Source organism: Delphinapterus leucas, chromosome 2 (genome assembly GCF_059928025.1).
Source record: "Delphinapterus leucas isolate spDelLeu-1000000601 "Yukka" chromosome 2, BTC_Dleu_Yukka2, whole genome shotgun sequence".
Classification (NCBI taxonomy): domain Eukaryota; kingdom Metazoa; phylum Chordata; class Mammalia; order Artiodactyla; family Monodontidae; genus Delphinapterus; species Delphinapterus leucas.
The window spans coordinates 71,008,323-71,026,473 of record NC_143130.1 but is presented as its reverse complement, the minus strand read 5'-3'; the positions used below and the strand labels follow the sequence as shown (position 1 = coordinate 71,026,473).

General features: G+C 54.3%; 1 protein-coding gene across 1 annotated transcript in view; it reads left to right on the top strand.

Moving 5' to 3' along the window:
* The window catches only part of SMAD3 (SMAD family member 3), a 119,218-nt gene that overhangs the window by 95,953 nt on the left and 5,114 nt on the right, over nt 1-18,151 (top strand). Inside the window, exons 5-8 of the mRNA XM_022579859.2 lie at nt 1,241-1,291; nt 11,189-11,401; nt 13,443-13,580; nt 16,075-16,219. Of these exons, the coding sequence (XP_022435567.1) occupies nt 1,241-1,291; nt 11,189-11,401; nt 13,443-13,580; nt 16,075-16,219 (547 nt within the window). The remainder of the gene's footprint in view (nt 1-1,240; nt 1,292-11,188; nt 11,402-13,442; nt 13,581-16,074; nt 16,220-18,151) is intronic.

The following is an 18,151-nucleotide window of genomic DNA, read 5'->3' as shown; positions in this document are numbered from 1 at the left end:
CCCTGCCTTCCTGGGTCTCCGTCATTCGGGCCAGCACAAATCAGAAGACCAACATTTACTGAGCACATACTATGTACCAGCTATGGTATAGGCATTTTCATAGGCACGATCCCACTGCATTTCCACAAATCACACGATAGGTGGTATTCTCCCCATTTTATACCTGAGGGGAAAAAAATCAAGGCTCACAGAGGTCGAACCACTTTGCCAAAGTCCCATGGCTGATAAGTGGTGCCATGTCCAGACCCCGTGGCAGATTCGGAAGCTCTGCTCTTTCTGTGACTCTTCCACATCCCTCCGAAGATTGGGTGCTAGGGGTGAAAAAGAAACCCATGGTTCCTCCCGGGTCCTCAAGAAGGTTACAGCTGAGTTAAGAGCAGGCGCAGACCCCCGTTAACAGCTCAAGGCAGCGTAAGCTTAAGGCCCAGCTGTGCGGACTGTAGACTTCAGGGGGTGGAGCCCGGGCTGAAATCACAGGGCTGTCAGTCAATAAGCAGCTCTCCAGAGCTGGAGCCCCATGGGTGCAGGGACAAAGGAGGGGCCAGCCCAGTGTTGCTTTCCGGAAGAGCAGTCACTTGGTTTTCGGAAGGCTGACTCCCTGTGGGTTTTTTTCTTTTTTCGGGGGAAAAAACAGGTAGAGTAACGATATTAGAGTAGAAAGAATTGGGTAGTTAGGACTTTTTCCCACGTGTAGCATCACGTCAGTCTGGTTGCTGAGTTGTGGGGTGTCTGAGGCAGCTCAGTGAGTTTCCTGAAACCTGGGGAAAAGGCTGCGTTGGTATTTGCAGGTCCTAAGCCGTGTGAACAAGACTGGTGAGGTCTGGGCAGCTGCAGGCCTTACCTTCGCTGCCCGGGGTCTGGAGCAGCTGTGGAGAGGGTCTTCCCTGCTCCTTCTGTCCCTCTGGGGGCTCAGTTAACAGGGAGGGTCAGTGTGAGGTCTGTGCACCCCGGCTGGGAATGCAGCAGCCCTGTGCCCGGGGGCTTGGTTAGAAGCATCAAACCATCAAGTTGTGGAAGAGACTCCAAGGTCATCCTCTCATCCATTGGTTCCACAGATGAGGAAGCTGGGGCCCGGGGAAGGGGAAGCACAGGCAAGGATGTGGGGTTTGGTCTTCTCCTGGACCGTCGAGGCTCAGTCCAAGGTTTTCTTCCTGCCCCACCTTGATGCAAATGTTCTGTCATCTGGCTCCCCAGGCCAACAGTCTTTTCCGAAGTCTCACAGCTGTGTCTCACCTCCTAGGTTCTCCAAACCTATCCCCGAATCCGATGTCCCCAGCACACAATAACTTGGGTAAGTAGCTCTTTGGATGACTCAATCCCCCTCTAGCTGTAGCCCTGCCTGGTGGCCCATGTGTAGAGGGGGCCCTGAAGTTGAGGCTCCCCTACTCCGACCCCCACCATCCGCCCAGTGCAGCCCATCAGGTTTCTGGTTACATTGTTTCTGGGGTCACCCACAGAACGGGAAACCTGAGAACAGTGGTGGCAGGAAAGGCAGCCGTGTGCCAGGTTTGTATTTCCCCAGGGAGGCGGTTAGACACGAGTGAATGAAAAAACCCCGAACCTTGTGCTTAAGAGACACGAGGGTCTCCGGTCAGTGAGCATCCGTGTGTGGTTTGATGCAAAGCCACAGGCAGCGGTGCAAACCGCAACCCCCGGCTTTCGGGGACTTGTTTCAGATACATTTACTTGGATTTTATCTGAGCGCCTCATCTGACAATGATGTCATTTTTATTTAAAACAGTACCATATAATGAATTTTGGGGGAAAAAAAAGCCAAGTTACCTATAATCCCCCTGCCCTAACACAAATATTTTTGTTTCGTCTCGGTCCCTCTGATGTTTGTGGATCAGGCACATATATTTGTGCTTTGCCTTTGAGATGATAGTTCATATCCACCTTTTCCTTCTGTCTTCTCGTTGTTATTTTGTAAACACATTTCCGTACTTAGATGACTCGTTGATCATCTTGCATTATCTCATGATGTTTTGGAGCAGCTGGGCCATCATTTCCACAGCCTTCCCTTAGATGTTTGATTTCTGGGTCATTTTTCTGAGATTCACTTTTCTAATCCAGGAGCATCCTTTGGCTTCAGTGTGGGGCCTGCCGGAGGGCTCAAAACAAATTAAATATTTGTTCAGTTTTTATTGAGGGGAATTTTTATTTCTGTGTTGGTCTGGTAGCTTTAGAAAAATGTGAGTTTGGTTCTTTTCCAGCCTGTATTGCTGGGTTTGATTTGTGGCTCAGGAAAAAGAAGGAGTTAATATCCAAGCTTGGTGAATCAGAGTGGATTGGCCTGGCTTTTGTTCCCAGTTGTTCCCAGTTCTTGACTGATAGCATCAGATGAAGAAAGTCATCATTTGGAACGTGGGGAGCTGCTTGAAAACCTTTTGATACAGGCTGACAAGTGGGCAGTGTGAACTGTAACTTTGGGGGATCTGTTTTATCATCTTTGTAAAATAATACCACTGTGAGTGTTGGGCTTTACAGCGGGAAGGTCACATTCCCGATGTGAAAGGACTGATGGAGTTTTTAAACACAAACTCTGAAGGCTGGAAGCTATGTTAACCCTTGAGAACTTAAAGGCCATGAGTGTGAACTTGACTCTGGGCTTTCAGCTTTGGAGGCTGAGCCCTCTTACCCCACCATGGCCATGGGCGCCCTGAAGTCGACAGACATCAGAACTGGTGCTTGCCTTGGCAACCCCACTGCCTGACTTGGTGGTTCAGGCCGCAGGTTGTCCTGGGCGGGTACTCACTGTGAATTCCCCTCGAGATTGCGTGGACCAGGATGACAGCATGTTCTTGAACTTGGCCCCGAGGCAGAGTGCCCTGCTGGCACAGTTCTCCCTTGCTTCTCGTCTGAGGGTCAGGAATTCTTAGGCCATTTCTTCCAAAGGAAGGGACAGCCTCCAAGCCTGGTGGGCAGAGAGGGGGTGCCACTCGGCTGGGAAGATGTGAATGTGGGGGACAAGTCAGCCAACAGGCCACGGTAGGACTCACGGCGAGACACGGGCGCTGACAGGCCTGGCTTCCTCTCTGCTTGCCAAGCCCTCGAACCCCCGCCTTCACCCATTCAGTACTGTTGGTAGGGCCCTTACCATCTCACAGCCTCTGGCATCGTAGCTGCAAGGGGATGAAAGGATGGTGATGAAGATGGCAAACATTTCTAGAGAACTTGCTATTTACTGAGCGTTGTTCAGAGCGGCTCATGCATGTTAACGGAATCTTTGTAACAACTATCTAAGGTGGTGCTGTGATTTTTCATTTTATGGAATAGGAAACCAAGGAACGGACTGGTTAATGAACTTGTCCCCTTCACGCAGCTAGAAAATGGAGAAGCTGGCTTTGAACTCAGGCCATGGGGATCCAGAACTTGTGCACCCATGTGCGGCAGGACCCTGCCTTTGCTCGGTCACTTAGACTAGCTCTCCCCCTTTTCACTCAGAAGAACTAGGCTCAAGGAGACACCTATGGACTTACAGTTGGGAACACATGTCAGCTGTGAGGGCTCTGGTGTCCCATGTTGTCCCTGGCTGGGAGCCCTCCGTGCTTGCCTGTCTCTTCCTCACTCAGTCATTCTCTGGGCACTTCCTGCTTGGTCACCGTATGCCAGTCCAAGTGGGGGAATTCAAAGAGGCGTCACAGACCCTGACACGAAGGTGCTTTTGGCCTTGCTGGGATAAATAAGGCAGGACGATAAATACTTTTTATATAAAACAAGAGGGGGGACTTCCCTGGTGGTCCAGTGGTTAAGTCCACCTTCCAGTGCAGGGGATGTGGTTTCGATCCCTGGTCGGGGAACTGAGATCCCACGTGCTGTGGGGCAACTGATCCCTCGCGCCGCAACTCCTGAGCTCATGTGCTACAACTAGCGAGAAGCTGCAACGAAGAGCCCATGTGCCGCAATGAAAGATCCCATGTGCTGCAACTATAATAAATAAATAAATAAATTAATTAATTAAAGCAAGAGGTAGGTGCAGATGAAGTACCCTGAGGGTTCAAAGGAGCAAACCGTGGCATTCCAGTGGGGACATCATCCAGGGTGGCCAGTGTCTCCTATGTATTAACTCATTCAGTCACCATTTGCTGAGTTCCTAGTAGGTACTGATGCTGGTGGTCCAGAGCCAGGGAGGACATTTAGGCGTTCACAGTCTGGTGGAGTGGCTGGAGGTGTCTGTCCACCGGTGATGCACTGTGCCCGGTGCCAAGGGAGCAGCACACAGGAGGGAGGAAGTGTATGTGCCCAGGAGGACAGTGCCAAGTAGGGTGGGGGGACCTTGGAGTTGTGATGACCTGTATGAGCTGGGTCTTGAAGGACAGGTGGGACACGGTGAGGCAGAGAAGGAGGGAAGGACACTGCCGATGGAAGCAATGGCGTGAAAGGGTGGGGTAAGCTCGGAGGACAGCTGGCGGTGTGGTTGGTTGGCTTGTTGGGAGGCACAGTGGAGAAGATGAGGCTCGGGGTTGGCGGGTTGAGAAGAGAGCCCTGAGGGCCACCCTTACGTAGCCCTGTCTTGCCTATAGGATAAGGCAAGATGGTGGGTTCTGAGTTGGAGGTTGGTGGTTGTCTGACGGCAGCTTCATAATGATTAATCTGGCCACTGGGTGGAATTTATAATCTAGGGGAAATTACTGGGGCTACCCCCCCCCAAAATACCCACTTAGGGAGCTGTAGTGCTGAAGGAGGCTGAGATGAATGCTTTAGAGAAATGGCAGCGGGAGAGGAGAGGGCGTTTAAGAGTGTCATGAATCATTGGCATTCATTGATCAGCTTTAACTGGGAAAACGATGATGCTTCAGCTTAACTGAGGCAGAGCCCCAGGAGATGGGACGGGGTTTGGGGCGAAGGGTGACAGGGAGATGCCGGTGCTTGCCTGTGTCCAGGAAGCGGCAGGACGGTCAGGAGAGAGGCTGTGGCTGGAGGTGCAGCTTTGGAAGCCATTAGCATGTTTGACAGCCTTGCCCAGAGTGGAGTCAGAGACATGATTTTGTCATCAAATGAGTTTGGAAAGCCTATACTGTGCCCCCTCCTGGGCCCCCCAGGGCACCCACAGCGTAAAGCCTCTGAGAGTCCTGCAGAAAGGAGGCCTGTTTGGTCCAGCGTTTCTCCCACAGGTCCAACCGCTGTTGGAACACTTTTCTCTTACGATCCCATTGACCCTCCCATAGATCTCACTTTGGAAACACTGATGAAGGTTCGGCTGAAGTCCTGGGAGTGGATGGATTCAGTGGAGAGGGAGACCCAGCTCAAGAAGGAAAGAGGGCTGAAGACAGACTCACGGGACCCTCTTGGGAAGAGGCTGAGGGTCAGGTGGAGGGTGGGGCCTCAGGGAGGGGAGGAGGTGCTGAAGGACACAGTGGGCGGGTTCTGCAGAGATGAGAAGTGAGAAGAGAGCTCCTCGTGAGTTCAAGGGCATCCTTTGGGGATAAAAGGCTGGTGGGGTGGGCAGCACGCAGCAGCTCCCTCTGTGTTTCTCCTTTGTGGCTGGCATGTCCCCAACAGTAGGATGCTGACAGGCACGCGGAGAGCTCTCCCCGGAGAGAGACAGGGCATCTCAGGACACCTGTTATTTCTAGTAAAGGAGTTATTATACAAAAAGAAAGCAAGCATAGGACATCGGGCTGCTGCTTCATTTCCTCCCTCCTCCAGGCAAAAGATTGCACCTCCTGCCACAGTAAAGCCACTTGGGGTGCCTCGTGGAGGTGCCCCATGAGTGACTGAAAGGCAGCTCAGCTTCTGGCTAGGGGCAGGCTCTGGGGAGGTCCCAGGGCTTTGTTTTGCAGGGAAGGGATGTGAGCAGGTGATGTTCCTGTTATTACACATCATGCCGGATGAGTCACCTGGAATTTCCTAAGGATTTAGGTCAAGGATTGGAGCAAATGGAGGGGAAGGAGGAGGGAGGCGGAGAGAGAGAAGAAAGATAACGAGCTGGATCCTGCCGGTGAGTAAAGTTGTTCTCTGCTATAAAGTGAGACATCTCGGGAGGGGCCTTGACTGGGGGAAACGAGGTACCAGGGAATGTCCTGGGGCAGTGGCTGAGCTGGAGTTTAAGGAGGTGATGGTTTCCCGGAGGACCTTGGGCTGAGGCTGCCTTCCTCTCCTGCCAGGAGAAGGGGGCCCTGGTGGCAGAGTAGCAGGAAGACCCCTGGGCCCCGAGAGATGGCAGGGGCCCACGTTACAGGCCCTACCTGATCCCAGGTGTCTTGGGCTGCTGCAGAAGTTCTTTTCTGAGGCCTCGTTGGGCTTTAATCTTCCATAAGCTTGGGACACCACAGGCAGGCATCTTCACGGCAGGACGTCGGCTGCCGGCTGGACCGTCACGCTCCCGAGGGTCCATCCAGCTCTTAGACTTTTCCACTGTTCTTGGTTTCAGTAAACTGGTCCTAGGTTGAAAGAGCGTGGGGTCTTTTCTGTGTAAAACTGGGTTTGTTGCCCTAATCCTTGGTGAGACAAGTTGGAATTGGTGCCCGGCTGCTGGGACACAGCTGGCCTGGGCCTGCAGGGACCTAACCCTCAGGTACACAGGTGGCTCAGGCACAGGGGTAGAGGATATTTTCACAGCCACCTGCGCTGGGCCTCGAAGGTTGCGTCCTACATGGTCTGCTTTCAGACGAGGGGGACGAGCAGTCCAGGCAGGGGAAGTGCACATGGGGGTTGGGGCGTGGAAGCCTCCCGGCCTGAGGCAGAGCCGCCTTCCGCAGGTGAGCAGGGCGCAGACTAAGTCAGCCGTTTGTGATCTGACCTTTAGCTTTACAGCGTCGCTGCTCCCGGCCCTCGCCCAGTCCCTGCTTTCGATGTATAGTAGAAAGTTAATTTCCCCGCTCTGACCTCCCCCCCGCCCCTTTCGTTTAGCGGATTTGGATCTCTCGCACATGTTTTTAATAGGCATCCCTTTGCCTTCTGGGTTTTATTCTGTTTTCTTTTCCTTAAACAAAACAGAAAGTCAGTGCCAGCTTGGAATGGGGCTCAGAGCTGAAGCCAGCCAGTGCGTTAGGCTGGCAGGAGGCCAGTCGAGAATTAAGTGCCCCGTGCTCCTCAAGTGGTCTGGCCGACACCGCACCGGTGGGGACAGGGGGCCGAGAACGGCTGCAGCGGGAGGCTCCTGCGTCTGCAACGCCTCTGCTGCAGGAAGAGAGATTGGCACAGACTCAGCAGTCTGGCCGAAAGCAGAAGCGTTTGAAGGGAAGGCCTTGGGCACACGCCATCAGCTACCACTCCAGGTGTGCTGAGTCCTTGGCTAGAGAAGCGAAACCACTTTCCACTGGGGCAGGTCACTTTACCCTGTAGAGTTGTCCTCCCAGAGGAGCCTGTGAGTGGCATATGTTCAGGGTTCTTAGAAGCAACCTTACATAAAATTGCTTCTGCGTTTGTTGGGAAACTCTTGAAACTAGGGTAGGTTGGCTGGCTGGATTGATTGATATGGAGGAGGAGTAGCCACCTGAAGATGTCATTTAAGATTTAGTGCCCAGCCTCCCTGGTGGCGCAGTGGTTGAGAGTCCGCCTGCCGATGCAGGGGACACGGGTTCGTGCCCTGGTCTGGGAAGATCCCACATGCCGCGGAGCGGCTGGGCCCGTGAGCCATGGCTGCTGAGCCTGCGCATCCGGAGCCTGTGCTACGCAACGGGAGAGGGCACAACAGTGAGAGGCCCGCGTACCGCAAAAAAAAAAAAAAAAAAAAAAAAGATTTAGTGCCCGGGACAAGTTTTGTTTCCCCTGCAGAACTAGTAAGAATTGTCTGTCCACCAACCAGAGCCATGTAGCATACTGTGCTCCCTTTTTGCCTTGTCTGCTAGGAAGCTTAGACCCAAGTGGAGTGCTCTTTCAGGAGCTGTAACTTCATGGTTAGCCTGTTTATAGTCTTCTCTTTTCCAGGGTCCTGACTCTGTCTTGTTCGGAACCATGGTCTGGATAAGTCCTTTGGTAGGAAAGAAATGAGGGCATACATGAAGTTTAAAATAAAGTGCCATTCAAGGCATAACCCCGAGGTGGTGATCATACTTGGGTCTGCAGCTCCTCTTACAGAAATGCCTTGAGGAAGCACCGAGGGATGATGGGAGGGAGAGAGGTGAAAGGCAGGGCTGACTGTCAGTTGTCTGCAGACAACAGCAAGTGCATGGCTGTGGTGCTGCTTCTGAATGTAGGTCGGCTCGTCCAAACAGCACTCCCTGAAATGGCAGCTTTCAGACTTTGCCTTGGCCTGACGGCTCTGTTCCCCCAAGTAGCATCTTCTTAATTATGTGTCAGGCTCCTGCATCCTGTGTTTTCCACAGCACTGTTCAGGGAGTGTCTGTGAGTTGCAGGGATGTTTAGATAAGGGCTCAGATCTGCTTGGGAGGGCCTCTTGGGCTAGGACCCCAAGCCCCTCTCTGATTCCGAGACACCTTGAAGCCCACACGTGCCCAGAATATGGTTCTGGCCCCATGTTACCCAATGGGTGGCCTGCTGGCTTCTCTTCTTTTGATGGGTGGGCTGAGTCAGTGTTCCTGGGAGCCTAGCTTGCTCACTTCTGCCTGGACTAAGCCCAGGGGGTGCTGGAAAAGGCTTTATAATTTGGAGATGAAGACTGCTCTGTTCTGTACTTGGCTAGAGAAGCCAAGGCCAGCCCAGGTCAGCCATAGCTGCCTCTTCATGGTGACCCATGCCAGAAACACCATGACCTACATGGACTGCTTTCAGTGGCTTCCAGTACACTGCAGTCACTGTTCAGACTGGGCCACTGAGGCCAGAGAGGGTCGTTATGTCCCTCAGGTTGCACAGCAGGGTCAGCAGAGCTTGCCTCTGGGAATTCCCCAGTACCTCTTGGCCCTGACACGTTGCCAGACCACTTTGAAGGCTTGGAGTGCACTTGGATTTCTTAGGTGGTGGTGGTTGTTTTTTTTTTTTTAAGGTTTCCAAAGCAACATAGCTCACATTTTAGTGACCACATTGTTTAGAATATAGCTTATCTCATTGGAATGTCAAGCATCGAGCAAAGCCAGAGCCGGATGTGGCTGGCGTGGCTCAACCCAGCCTCGGGGGCACTGGCCGCAGGCCATGGTCGCTCCTGCCCCACCACACCACTTTCACCATTAAGTAGTGTGGGCCCTGGCAAGGGAAGGAGGGGCAAGGACACTTTGCTCCTTTCGGATGGAGGTCAGGACAAGAACAGGATCTTTTCAAGTTCATATAACCAAAATTATTATAATTTCTGTTAACACCATTTATTGAGTGCTTGATGTGTGCCCCGCTCTCCACTTGAATTATCTCAGTCCATCCACAAACAGCGCCTGGTGATAAAGGAGATTCTCCACTCTGGTGACCCGTGGGGAGATGTGGACAGCAGCACACAGCTGGCCTGTGTCTGAGCAGAGGGTGGACGATGGTCCATCTGGCCTTGAAGCTTGTGCTCCATGACCTGGTCAAACATCTAGGGCAGTGGTTTTTAACTGGGGCCTATTTTGCCCCGTGGAAGACTTTTTGCAATGTCTGGAGGCATTTCTTACTGTCACAGCTGGTTCGGTGAGATGGATGTGTGCCGCCGGCATCTGGTGGGTAGAGGCCGGGGATGCTGTGCACATCCTAGAGTGCACAGAACCCTCTCCCCACAAAGACAGAATTATCTGGCCCCAAATCTCAATAGTGCCGAGGTTGAGAAACCTGATGTAGGTGTCCTGACCCTCTAGCTGACTCTTCCTGGGTGTGTTGAGTGCAGGGATGTCACGGGCTGCAGCTCCTCCCGTGTGTGCTGACCTTCTCTTTACCCTTAGACGGGATCATGGGCGTAGACCCCAGAAGGAGATCAGGGCCACTTTGCCCTGCAGGGGGACCCGGGCCTCCCCTGGGCTTTACGCACTTTCAGAGGTCTGGTGAGCTGAGCAGAGGTTCTCGTGGGTTCTCGCTCTGGGAAGTTGCCCGGCGGGTGGTGAGCAGGGGTCTCCGGCCAGTGCTGAGACTTGGCACGGCGAGCCCTTCCCATCACTCTCACTGGCTCCCACAAAGACACGCCCTGGGTGACCAGGCGGCTCCACGTATATGTAAGAGCCAGAGCAAGTGACTCAGGCTGGAGGTCTGAGGCGGAGGAATGAGAGCAGCAGAATCCCTGATTCGCCAGCAGATGGTGGGATTCAAGTAGGCAGAGAGCAGGATGTGGCCCGGGGAGCAGTGCAGAGCAGAGAAGCAGCTGGAAGGGCTGGCTGGAGTACTGGGGAGTCCTGTCAGAGGCGTGGCACTGCTGCAGGTGAGGAAGGACGAGGGCCCGGCCCAGGGCCAAGAGGATGGACCCTAAGGTGGGAGATGACACACAGACGGGCAGGAGGAGGGCAGGGGTACCTGGGCAGGTGTGGAGCCTGGAACAGCTGGAGGTGACAGGAGGCGTAGGGAATCACGGGAAAGGTAATGTGGAGGCACGTGAGGGGAAACCTCTATTTCAGGGGTTCCCACCTCTTCTGAGAACCACCCCCTCACAGGATGGCAGTTTGCTCTGAGGAGCCCTTGACCGAGACACAGACTGACAACTAGGATAAATTCAGAGCTTCTTTTAGGTGAGTTTGTGTCTTAGCCACCCCGACAGATGGCATCTGGATACATTTGGAAGATAATTTCCGCAATAAGAGGCAGGGACCCAGTTCACTCTGTAGACGGTGCCTAGTGCCTGGTGCCTGTGTGGCTGTAGACGCGACCCCCTGGGCCGCACCAGCCTTGTCATTTCACAGGCTTGGACGCTGCCGCCTGACAGGCTAGGAGTTAGCCCACGACCAGGCAGAGCCAGAAGCTGCAAGCCCTTCTGGGAGGCAGAGATCAGCATGGGTTACTCTGGGGACCTTGGGAGAGAGGCAGATGGTGTGGCCAGACCGCAGTGGGCACTCCTGGCCTGTCTGGTGCGTTTAGCCAGGTGCTTGTTGGTCTCAGGGCCTTTTGGGTTTGACCCAGCACCTCCTCGAATACTACTTCAACCCAAGGCCAGGCCGGGCGGGGCAGGGCCTTTGTGAGCTCAACTAAATAAAAAGTGCCAAGGCCAGTGGAATGCTTCTCCCAACACCTGAGGATTTTGTCCCACTGGATCCTGCGAGTTTTACACAGTAAAAGGGTGGGGGGGATTCTAATGCCCTGAGAGGTGGGGAAACAGGCTTCTGGAGCATCTAGGGGACCCCATCCAGGAGCTCAGGGGCTGGGGGGCCCCCTGACCCAGCGGCCCGGCCTGTCTCCTCAGACCTGCAGCCCGTCACCTACTGCGAGCCGGCCTTCTGGTGTTCCATCTCCTACTACGAGCTCAACCAGCGTGTTGGGGAGACATTCCACGCCTCACAGCCGTCCATGACAGTGGATGGCTTCACCGATCCCTCCAACTCAGAGCGCTTCTGCCTGGGGCTGCTCTCCAATGTCAACAGGAACGCGGCCGTGGAGCTGACGCGGAGGCATATCGGTAAGGGGCGGCCGCGCTCCCCCCCGTGACACCACCCCGCACCCCAGCCAGCACAGCCCCTGCCAGAACCCACCAGCCACCACTGTGCGCCTCCCCCGTGCCCGTCCCCCAGGCTCCGTATTGCCTTGTTTAGGGGCCAGACAGGTAGAGTTCCGGTTGCTTGATCGTTCCCACTCAGAGACCATTTCTGAAAATGTGAAAGCCACAGAGGAGGACAGTTGACTTTCTTGAGAAAGGCAACCGTGCAATTCTCTTAATAAAAATACCCTTGAAGTACTGATAGGTGGACAAGTATATAGTCCACCTTGGAGGAATGATATTCTCTTTGTTCACTTCATATATGATTGTTCTAGGAACTTAGAAGAGGTGGAGAGACCAGTATTGCCCGCCTCCGGGACACCACTGCTGCTGACACTCTCTCCTGACACCCAGCACGTGGTGAAAGATCACTTAGTTTAGGGAGGATGAAGCCTTGCTGTGTGTCACTTGGTTTGCTCATAAAATTATCATGCTGAGGATGTTCACAGCTTCGCGATCCAGAGTCCTAGAAGGGCCATAGAGATGGTGTAGAGATGGTGGGTATTCTCAGACATTGTTCAGGGCACGCAGGGTGGTCAAGGGGTTCCAGAGTAAACCCAGGAGCTGGGCAGGGCAGCAGGGGTCTGGGCACATGTGAACCAGAGCACCTCTGCTCTTGTTTGTATTGTATCTTGCGCCTTCACAGAAGATTTCATTTGGACAGAGGGTTTTACAGTCAAGAAAAGTTTGGAAGCCATGGGCCTGCGCCAGTGTGCCTATTTTCCAGGGAATGATAACCTGATGCCCAGGGAGGGGCAGAACCCTGCAGAGGCCACACAGCAAGTGTGTAACACAGTCGGTGACAAAGAGCCCCCTCCTGCCCCTGAGCCTGCATCCTTCCCAGACAGCCTCCTACTTGTTTTCTTTTAAAAAGATCCCCGGTGGTATACACAGGTGTTTACTTACCCACTTTATACTTTTCTGTATTTAAATATAACATTTCAAAAATTACCCAAACATTTTTGTTCTTTGGGTCTGGGTCTTCCCACCTCCGTCTCCCGCTCTTGACCGACATAACTCCAGGGCGCCTCCTAGTGGCCCCCGAGTCTGTCAGCACCCTGGTGTCTGTGAGCCGCCAAGTCCTGTAGCACTGAGCCAGGAAGAACTGGGGAGTGGCGGGGCGGGGGACAGTGGTGGGACGAGGAGGCAGGCCTGCAGCCGGTCACCTGGTTTCCATCCCACTCCACGTTGCGCCTGTGAAAGCTGGCTCCATTCCCCGGCCCTCTGGGCCGCTGCCCCCAGGAGTGGGAACAAAGACCTTCCAGGCAGGAGAAGAGAACATCCCCTGGCTGAGCAGAGACTCGTTGTCAGAGGGTTTATATAACTTGCTTGAATTGCAGAGCCAATTTAAAAATAATTTCTGTCCATCTGGAGTGGATTTAAGAGATGAAGGGAAAGTAAATGATATAAAGCTATGGAATGTTTTAGAAAAATGCATCGAGGGGAGAAAGGTACAGGGAGTGGCACTAATTAAGCCATCCTTGCAGTGAAGGGCTCCTGGGGTATCTGCTGCCTCAGGAGTAGCTCTGCAGGCTGACTAAATGAGATTCTGAATCTTGGAGGGGGAAGGGACCTAGTAGTAGTAGCAGCAGGAACTACTGCTCACCAGGCACTTGCTTTGTGTCTTACAGCAGCCCCATGAGGTAGGTATTATTGTTACCCGCATCTTACAGATGAAGAAACTGAGGCTCAGTGGCTGAGTAACTTGGCCGAGGCCCATGGCAGGTCATTGGCAGAGGCTGCTGTTAAGACTTACCAATGCTCTTTCCTCTCGTCGCCTGCCTCCCCAGCTTTGGCAACCTAGCATCACCCATCACTTCCCCATGTGTTTAGGCTTGGGCTCTGGGCCCCGTTTGCCTGGTGACCCTGGCAGAGAACCAGTCACTTGGAGCATCGGCTGCAGTTCTGCCTCCTTTGGTAGCCTCAGCTGGTGCCAGGACCACTCTGACCCGAATCTCTCTAGGGCGAGGCGTGCGGCTGTACTACATCGGAGGCGAGGTCTTCGCAGAGTGCCTCAGCGACAGTGCCATCTTTGTCCAGTCTCCCAACTGTAACCAGCGCTACGGCTGGCACCCAGCCACCGTCTGCAAGATCCCACCAGGTACCACCACCGACATACCCACCCTTTCCCTGAGGTCCTCTCCTCTGCGGCACATGCCTGGGATGCTGGAAAGGTTTCTTCTCTCTTACCCTTTCTCCTCATTGGTGTTCGCACTGACAATCTGGAGATGCTTCCCTTGGATTTTCTGCCTTGCTGTCTTATTGTGACCTCCCCGAACCTTTGGGGAGCAGACGCAGCATCTGACAGATCTGCCTTTGATCTCTGGGTACCTGTTTATTGCCTGTGTGCATAGATGCTAAGATAGTATGCCTGCTTCCTTCCTTTTCTCCCTCCCTCCCTTCCTTCCTAAAGCCATGCCAGAAGCTGTAGGGGGATGGAGGGGTGCAGAAAGTCCTTTTGCTGTCCCCACAGACCTTACCCATCAGCTGAGTGTGCAAGGCAAAGACACAAATGTGTTTAATACAAGGGAGGGTGCTACGCACCATGCAAGCAGCGCAGGTAACGTGCTCTTGGATCCAAGGGGAAAAACACATTTAACTGTTAGGATGGATCAGGAAAGGCTTCATGGAGGAGAAGGCATTTGGGCTTGGAGCGGTAGGTAAGCATTAGGCATAGGGTGATGGTGGGGCGGGGACCGTGAGGGCATCCCAGGCAGAGGGAACGATACGGGCGAAGGTCCAGAGGTGATGGAGGGCAGGGCACACGTGGGCTGCACTCTGCCTGCAGTGGAGGCCGTTTAAACGACAGTTAGGAGACACGTTTAGAAAACATGATGGGACCAGGCCACGGAAGAACATGAGAAAGTTTTGCTTTTATTCAGGGGGACTGTTGAGGGTTTTCTGAGTAGGGCTACGAATCCCACCTGTACTCCAAGGGGTGGCAGGCTCACCCCAGAGGGTGGCTTGGACAGGGCCAGGCCTGGGTAGATGACCAGGCAGGTGGCTGATCTCATCCAAGGCCTCTTTATTTAGAAAGCTGAGGCAGAAAGCCCCTGCCGCAGCCCACTTCTCCCAGGGCACGCAGCCGCAGAGTGTGGACTGTGCCCGGTGGGTAGTGTGTGGGGCTCAGTCCATTGCCTGCGGCATGTGTGTGGCATGTCTTCCTGCTCACTAAGTAGGTGATGGTGGAGCGGTGGGTCATGGGCTGGATCAACTTAAGAATGCGAAGAGTTTGAGATGCTGGTGGTGCTCTCCATTTCTGGAACGTCGTGTGGTTGCGTTTGCAGAGCACACGGCTACCTTGGGGCTCACTTAGTCCTCACCAGTTATTCTAGCTCTTCAGGTGAGGAGGCATGCTGAGGAGACAAGTTCAGAGAGGTTAAGCTACCTGCAAAGGACACACAGCTAGTAAGTGGCTGAGCCAGGATGAGCCTGGGGCTGTGTGCTCCTCTGCTGCTTGCTGGGCGGGGGCCGGAACTCACCTTGGGCTCTGCTTCACCCCTCTTCCCCTCAGAGAAAATGAGAAGAGGAAGTCCAGATGCGCACTTGGCTTTCTGCCCATCCCCCGGCCCCACCCTCTCCCTCTCTCTGGTTCCCGCAGAGCTGGCTGTGGTGCTGGATGTTATCTCATGGGATGTCAGAGCTGGGGGGCCTCGGAGGCCAGCCTCTCCTTTCACAAGGGAGACACGGGCTTAGAAGAGAAAGTGACCAGCCCAGAGTCACGCAGCAAGCCGAGGGGCCCAGTGCTGGCCCGTTAGTGTCACCTCAGCTCACTTTTTTGGGCATTTTCGGCATGTGCCTTTTTTTTGTCTTTTATTTCTCTGATTGACACATTCCTGGCACTCAGGCGGTAGGACTTCGAACAAGAGATTTACGGTAAACTTTATGTGTGCCTGTCTCTGGTTTTATGCCTGGAGTTAGGTACACACCTTCCCTTTGCCGAGAATGTCACCCCACCCCAGCCTCGTGCCCAGAGGCCAAGGTGTGGCCCAGATCTCTCGCTGCCTCCTGGCCTGGGCAGAGGTGGATTTATTGGAGGAGCCCAGGTGGAAGGTGCCCAGGACCCTCTGCCCAACTCCTGTTGGCACGGCAGGCCGGGTAGCCTCTCAGCTGGCCCGTCTCTCTGGTGCTCCCTCCATCAAAGGGCAAGGACTCCTGTTCCCCAGGAGGTCAGCCATACCCGTACACCACGTGGGCCTTCAGGCTCGTGACCCTGCCTCTGTTCCCTGGAGTCTTGCCTTGGCCCCTTCGCCCAGGGCAGGGCCCACCTCTCCCAACCGTTTCCCTTGTTCCTGGGCTCACTTTACTACCTTCCTCAGCCTTCCCACAGCTCTGGGAACTGGAGCTTATGGGCCACTGTTTAACTCTTGCCCCCTCACCTGTGTCAGCTGCATCTCCCCATCAAGGCGGTGATGGCTTCAGGGGCAGGGACCACATGGGCTCGCCCCCAGTGTGGTGCTGAGCGTGGAATCTGTGGCTAATATGGGAACACTGGTCTGGGTGACCCTGGGGGTGTGGGGGCCTTTAGCCAGGAGAGGAGCTCCGGACAAGTGCACTCTTTGTCCCCACGAGCACTGTTTTTGTTCTGTTGGCAGGATGCAACCTGAAGATCTTCAACAACCAGGAGTTTGCCGCCCTCCTGGCTCAATCTGTCAACCAGGGCTTCGAGGCCGTGTACCAGCTGACCCGGATGTGCACCATCCGCATGAGCTTCGTCAAGGGCTGGGGAGCCGAGTACAGGTCGGGGTTGGGGCGCTTGTCCCTGGGATGCGGGGACTGCAGGTGGCTCAGAACACAGAGCAAGGGCTCCCCAGAGATGAGCTAGGCTGGCCCTTGCCCCGAAGAGCAGAGGGACCAGGGATCCGAGCGGGGCCAAGTCCCACTAGACAAGGAAGAGCTGAGCAGTGCTCGCCCAGTTTCTCAGGAGCTGGGAGCGTTCCATCCTCACCACAACCCTGGGTGGGGATGCTGGCATTGTCCCCGTTGTACAGATGAGGGAACAAAGGCCCAGGGAGGGAAAGCGACTAGCCTGAAGTTGCATCATTTGTGGAAAAGCTGAGCCTAGAACTGTGTCCTCTTGGCGTCTTCCTCCTTGTTCGTTTTGGGCAGATGGTTTTAGGAAGACCCTCTCCGGGGAGTTAAGTCTTCATCTCACTGTTCCTTCTCTCCTCTGTGGCTCCATCTCTGACCCGGTGACCCTGAGGATCTAGGATATTAAAACTGAGAAGCAGGGAAGGGAGGAGGAGATTTGGGCGGTCCAAGGAACAAAATTTACTTGCTCAGAAATGATTTTTTCAGAATTTCTGAGATACTGGTTTTAACATGGCACTGGTCAGGGGTGTCCCTGGTTTGCTCTGTCGAATCTCTGGCGTGGGCTTAGAGAAGCCCGTTCCTTTTCCTTCCACACCTGGACAGGAGTTTCCCCTAGAGGCAGGTCTGTGTGCCCAGCCCCGACTCCGCGGCAGACACAGAGGTGCCCACACGTCAGCTGGAGCCAGTGCCTTGCAAGTTACTCTCCCCTTCTCTTCATTTTTCCAGATGTTTGGAATCCATTTTGTTTTGCAGTCATTCTGCACCCAGGCCAAACCCATTTCAGTATTGGCTCTGGGCCACCATTTATAATGAAATCCAGATGAGCATGACTTATGGAAAGTCAGATTCTCATTAGAGGATTTCGGTCCATAAAATCCTCCTCTTTCATTTACCGTACTTTAGCTGCTGTTCTCCGTGTCTGCCCCACAGTGCCAGGGAACACAGCACCTTGGTCTCTGGGGTCTCTGTCAAATCCGGGATGAATGACCAGTTGAGCTATCCAAGGGGTCAGCCGTCGGAGAACTTACAACCCAGTTATAATGGCCTGAGAGTAGCCCAGGCCCCAAAGCCCAGCCTGAGGGACGTTTTAGCTCACCTTTTGGCCTTGGCTGAATCATTTAGGGAGCAAGAGTGGAAAGGTTAGAAAATCAATATTCTTTTTAGTTGGGGAAGGGAAATATTTAAAGATGGACCTGGTGGAAAAGAGCCAGAGGGAGGTCCATTTGTTCCTGTTAGCACTCAGACTGCAGTCTAGAGGGCCACACTCAGGCACCCAGGTCAGGCAGGCACGCCAGGGCCGAGTCTGCAAGCCCATTTCTAACCCTCCACTCAGGAGAAGCGCAGGCCAAGCAAGCAGGGTGGTGACCTCGGGCCAGCGGCTCTTGACCTGGCGCGGCACTGCAGTCCTCCAGGTTCAAGTGCTTGGGAAGAGGCCCCTGCTGGCAGAAGCCTTTCCCTGGGGGCAGTGTGTCACCGTGCAGGACATACTGCCAGCACACCCAGTCCTGTGCAGCCCACCACATCACTGCCACCTGGCAGCACCGCAGAGCAACCTAACTGGTGGTGCGGCCCCTTCCCAGAACAGCCTCGCCCTCCTCCTGCCTCCTGGGCCAAGGAGAGTAAGGTTTCACCCCTTCCTGTGAGGTGGCTGAAAGCAGAGCCCAGGCCTCTCACCTCCAGCTGGCACCAGCGCCTCCGGCCTCAGCAGATAGCCTTTGCTCAGTGGAGGCCTTTGGGAGCCTGCCTGCAAGCTGCGTCATCAACCAGCCCGAATTTAGACAAAGTGCTTTGGGGAAAAGAAACGTGTGGTGTGCCTTGGTTTTTTCCAGTAATTGTTCCACGGCTCGTTCTGCTCGTAAG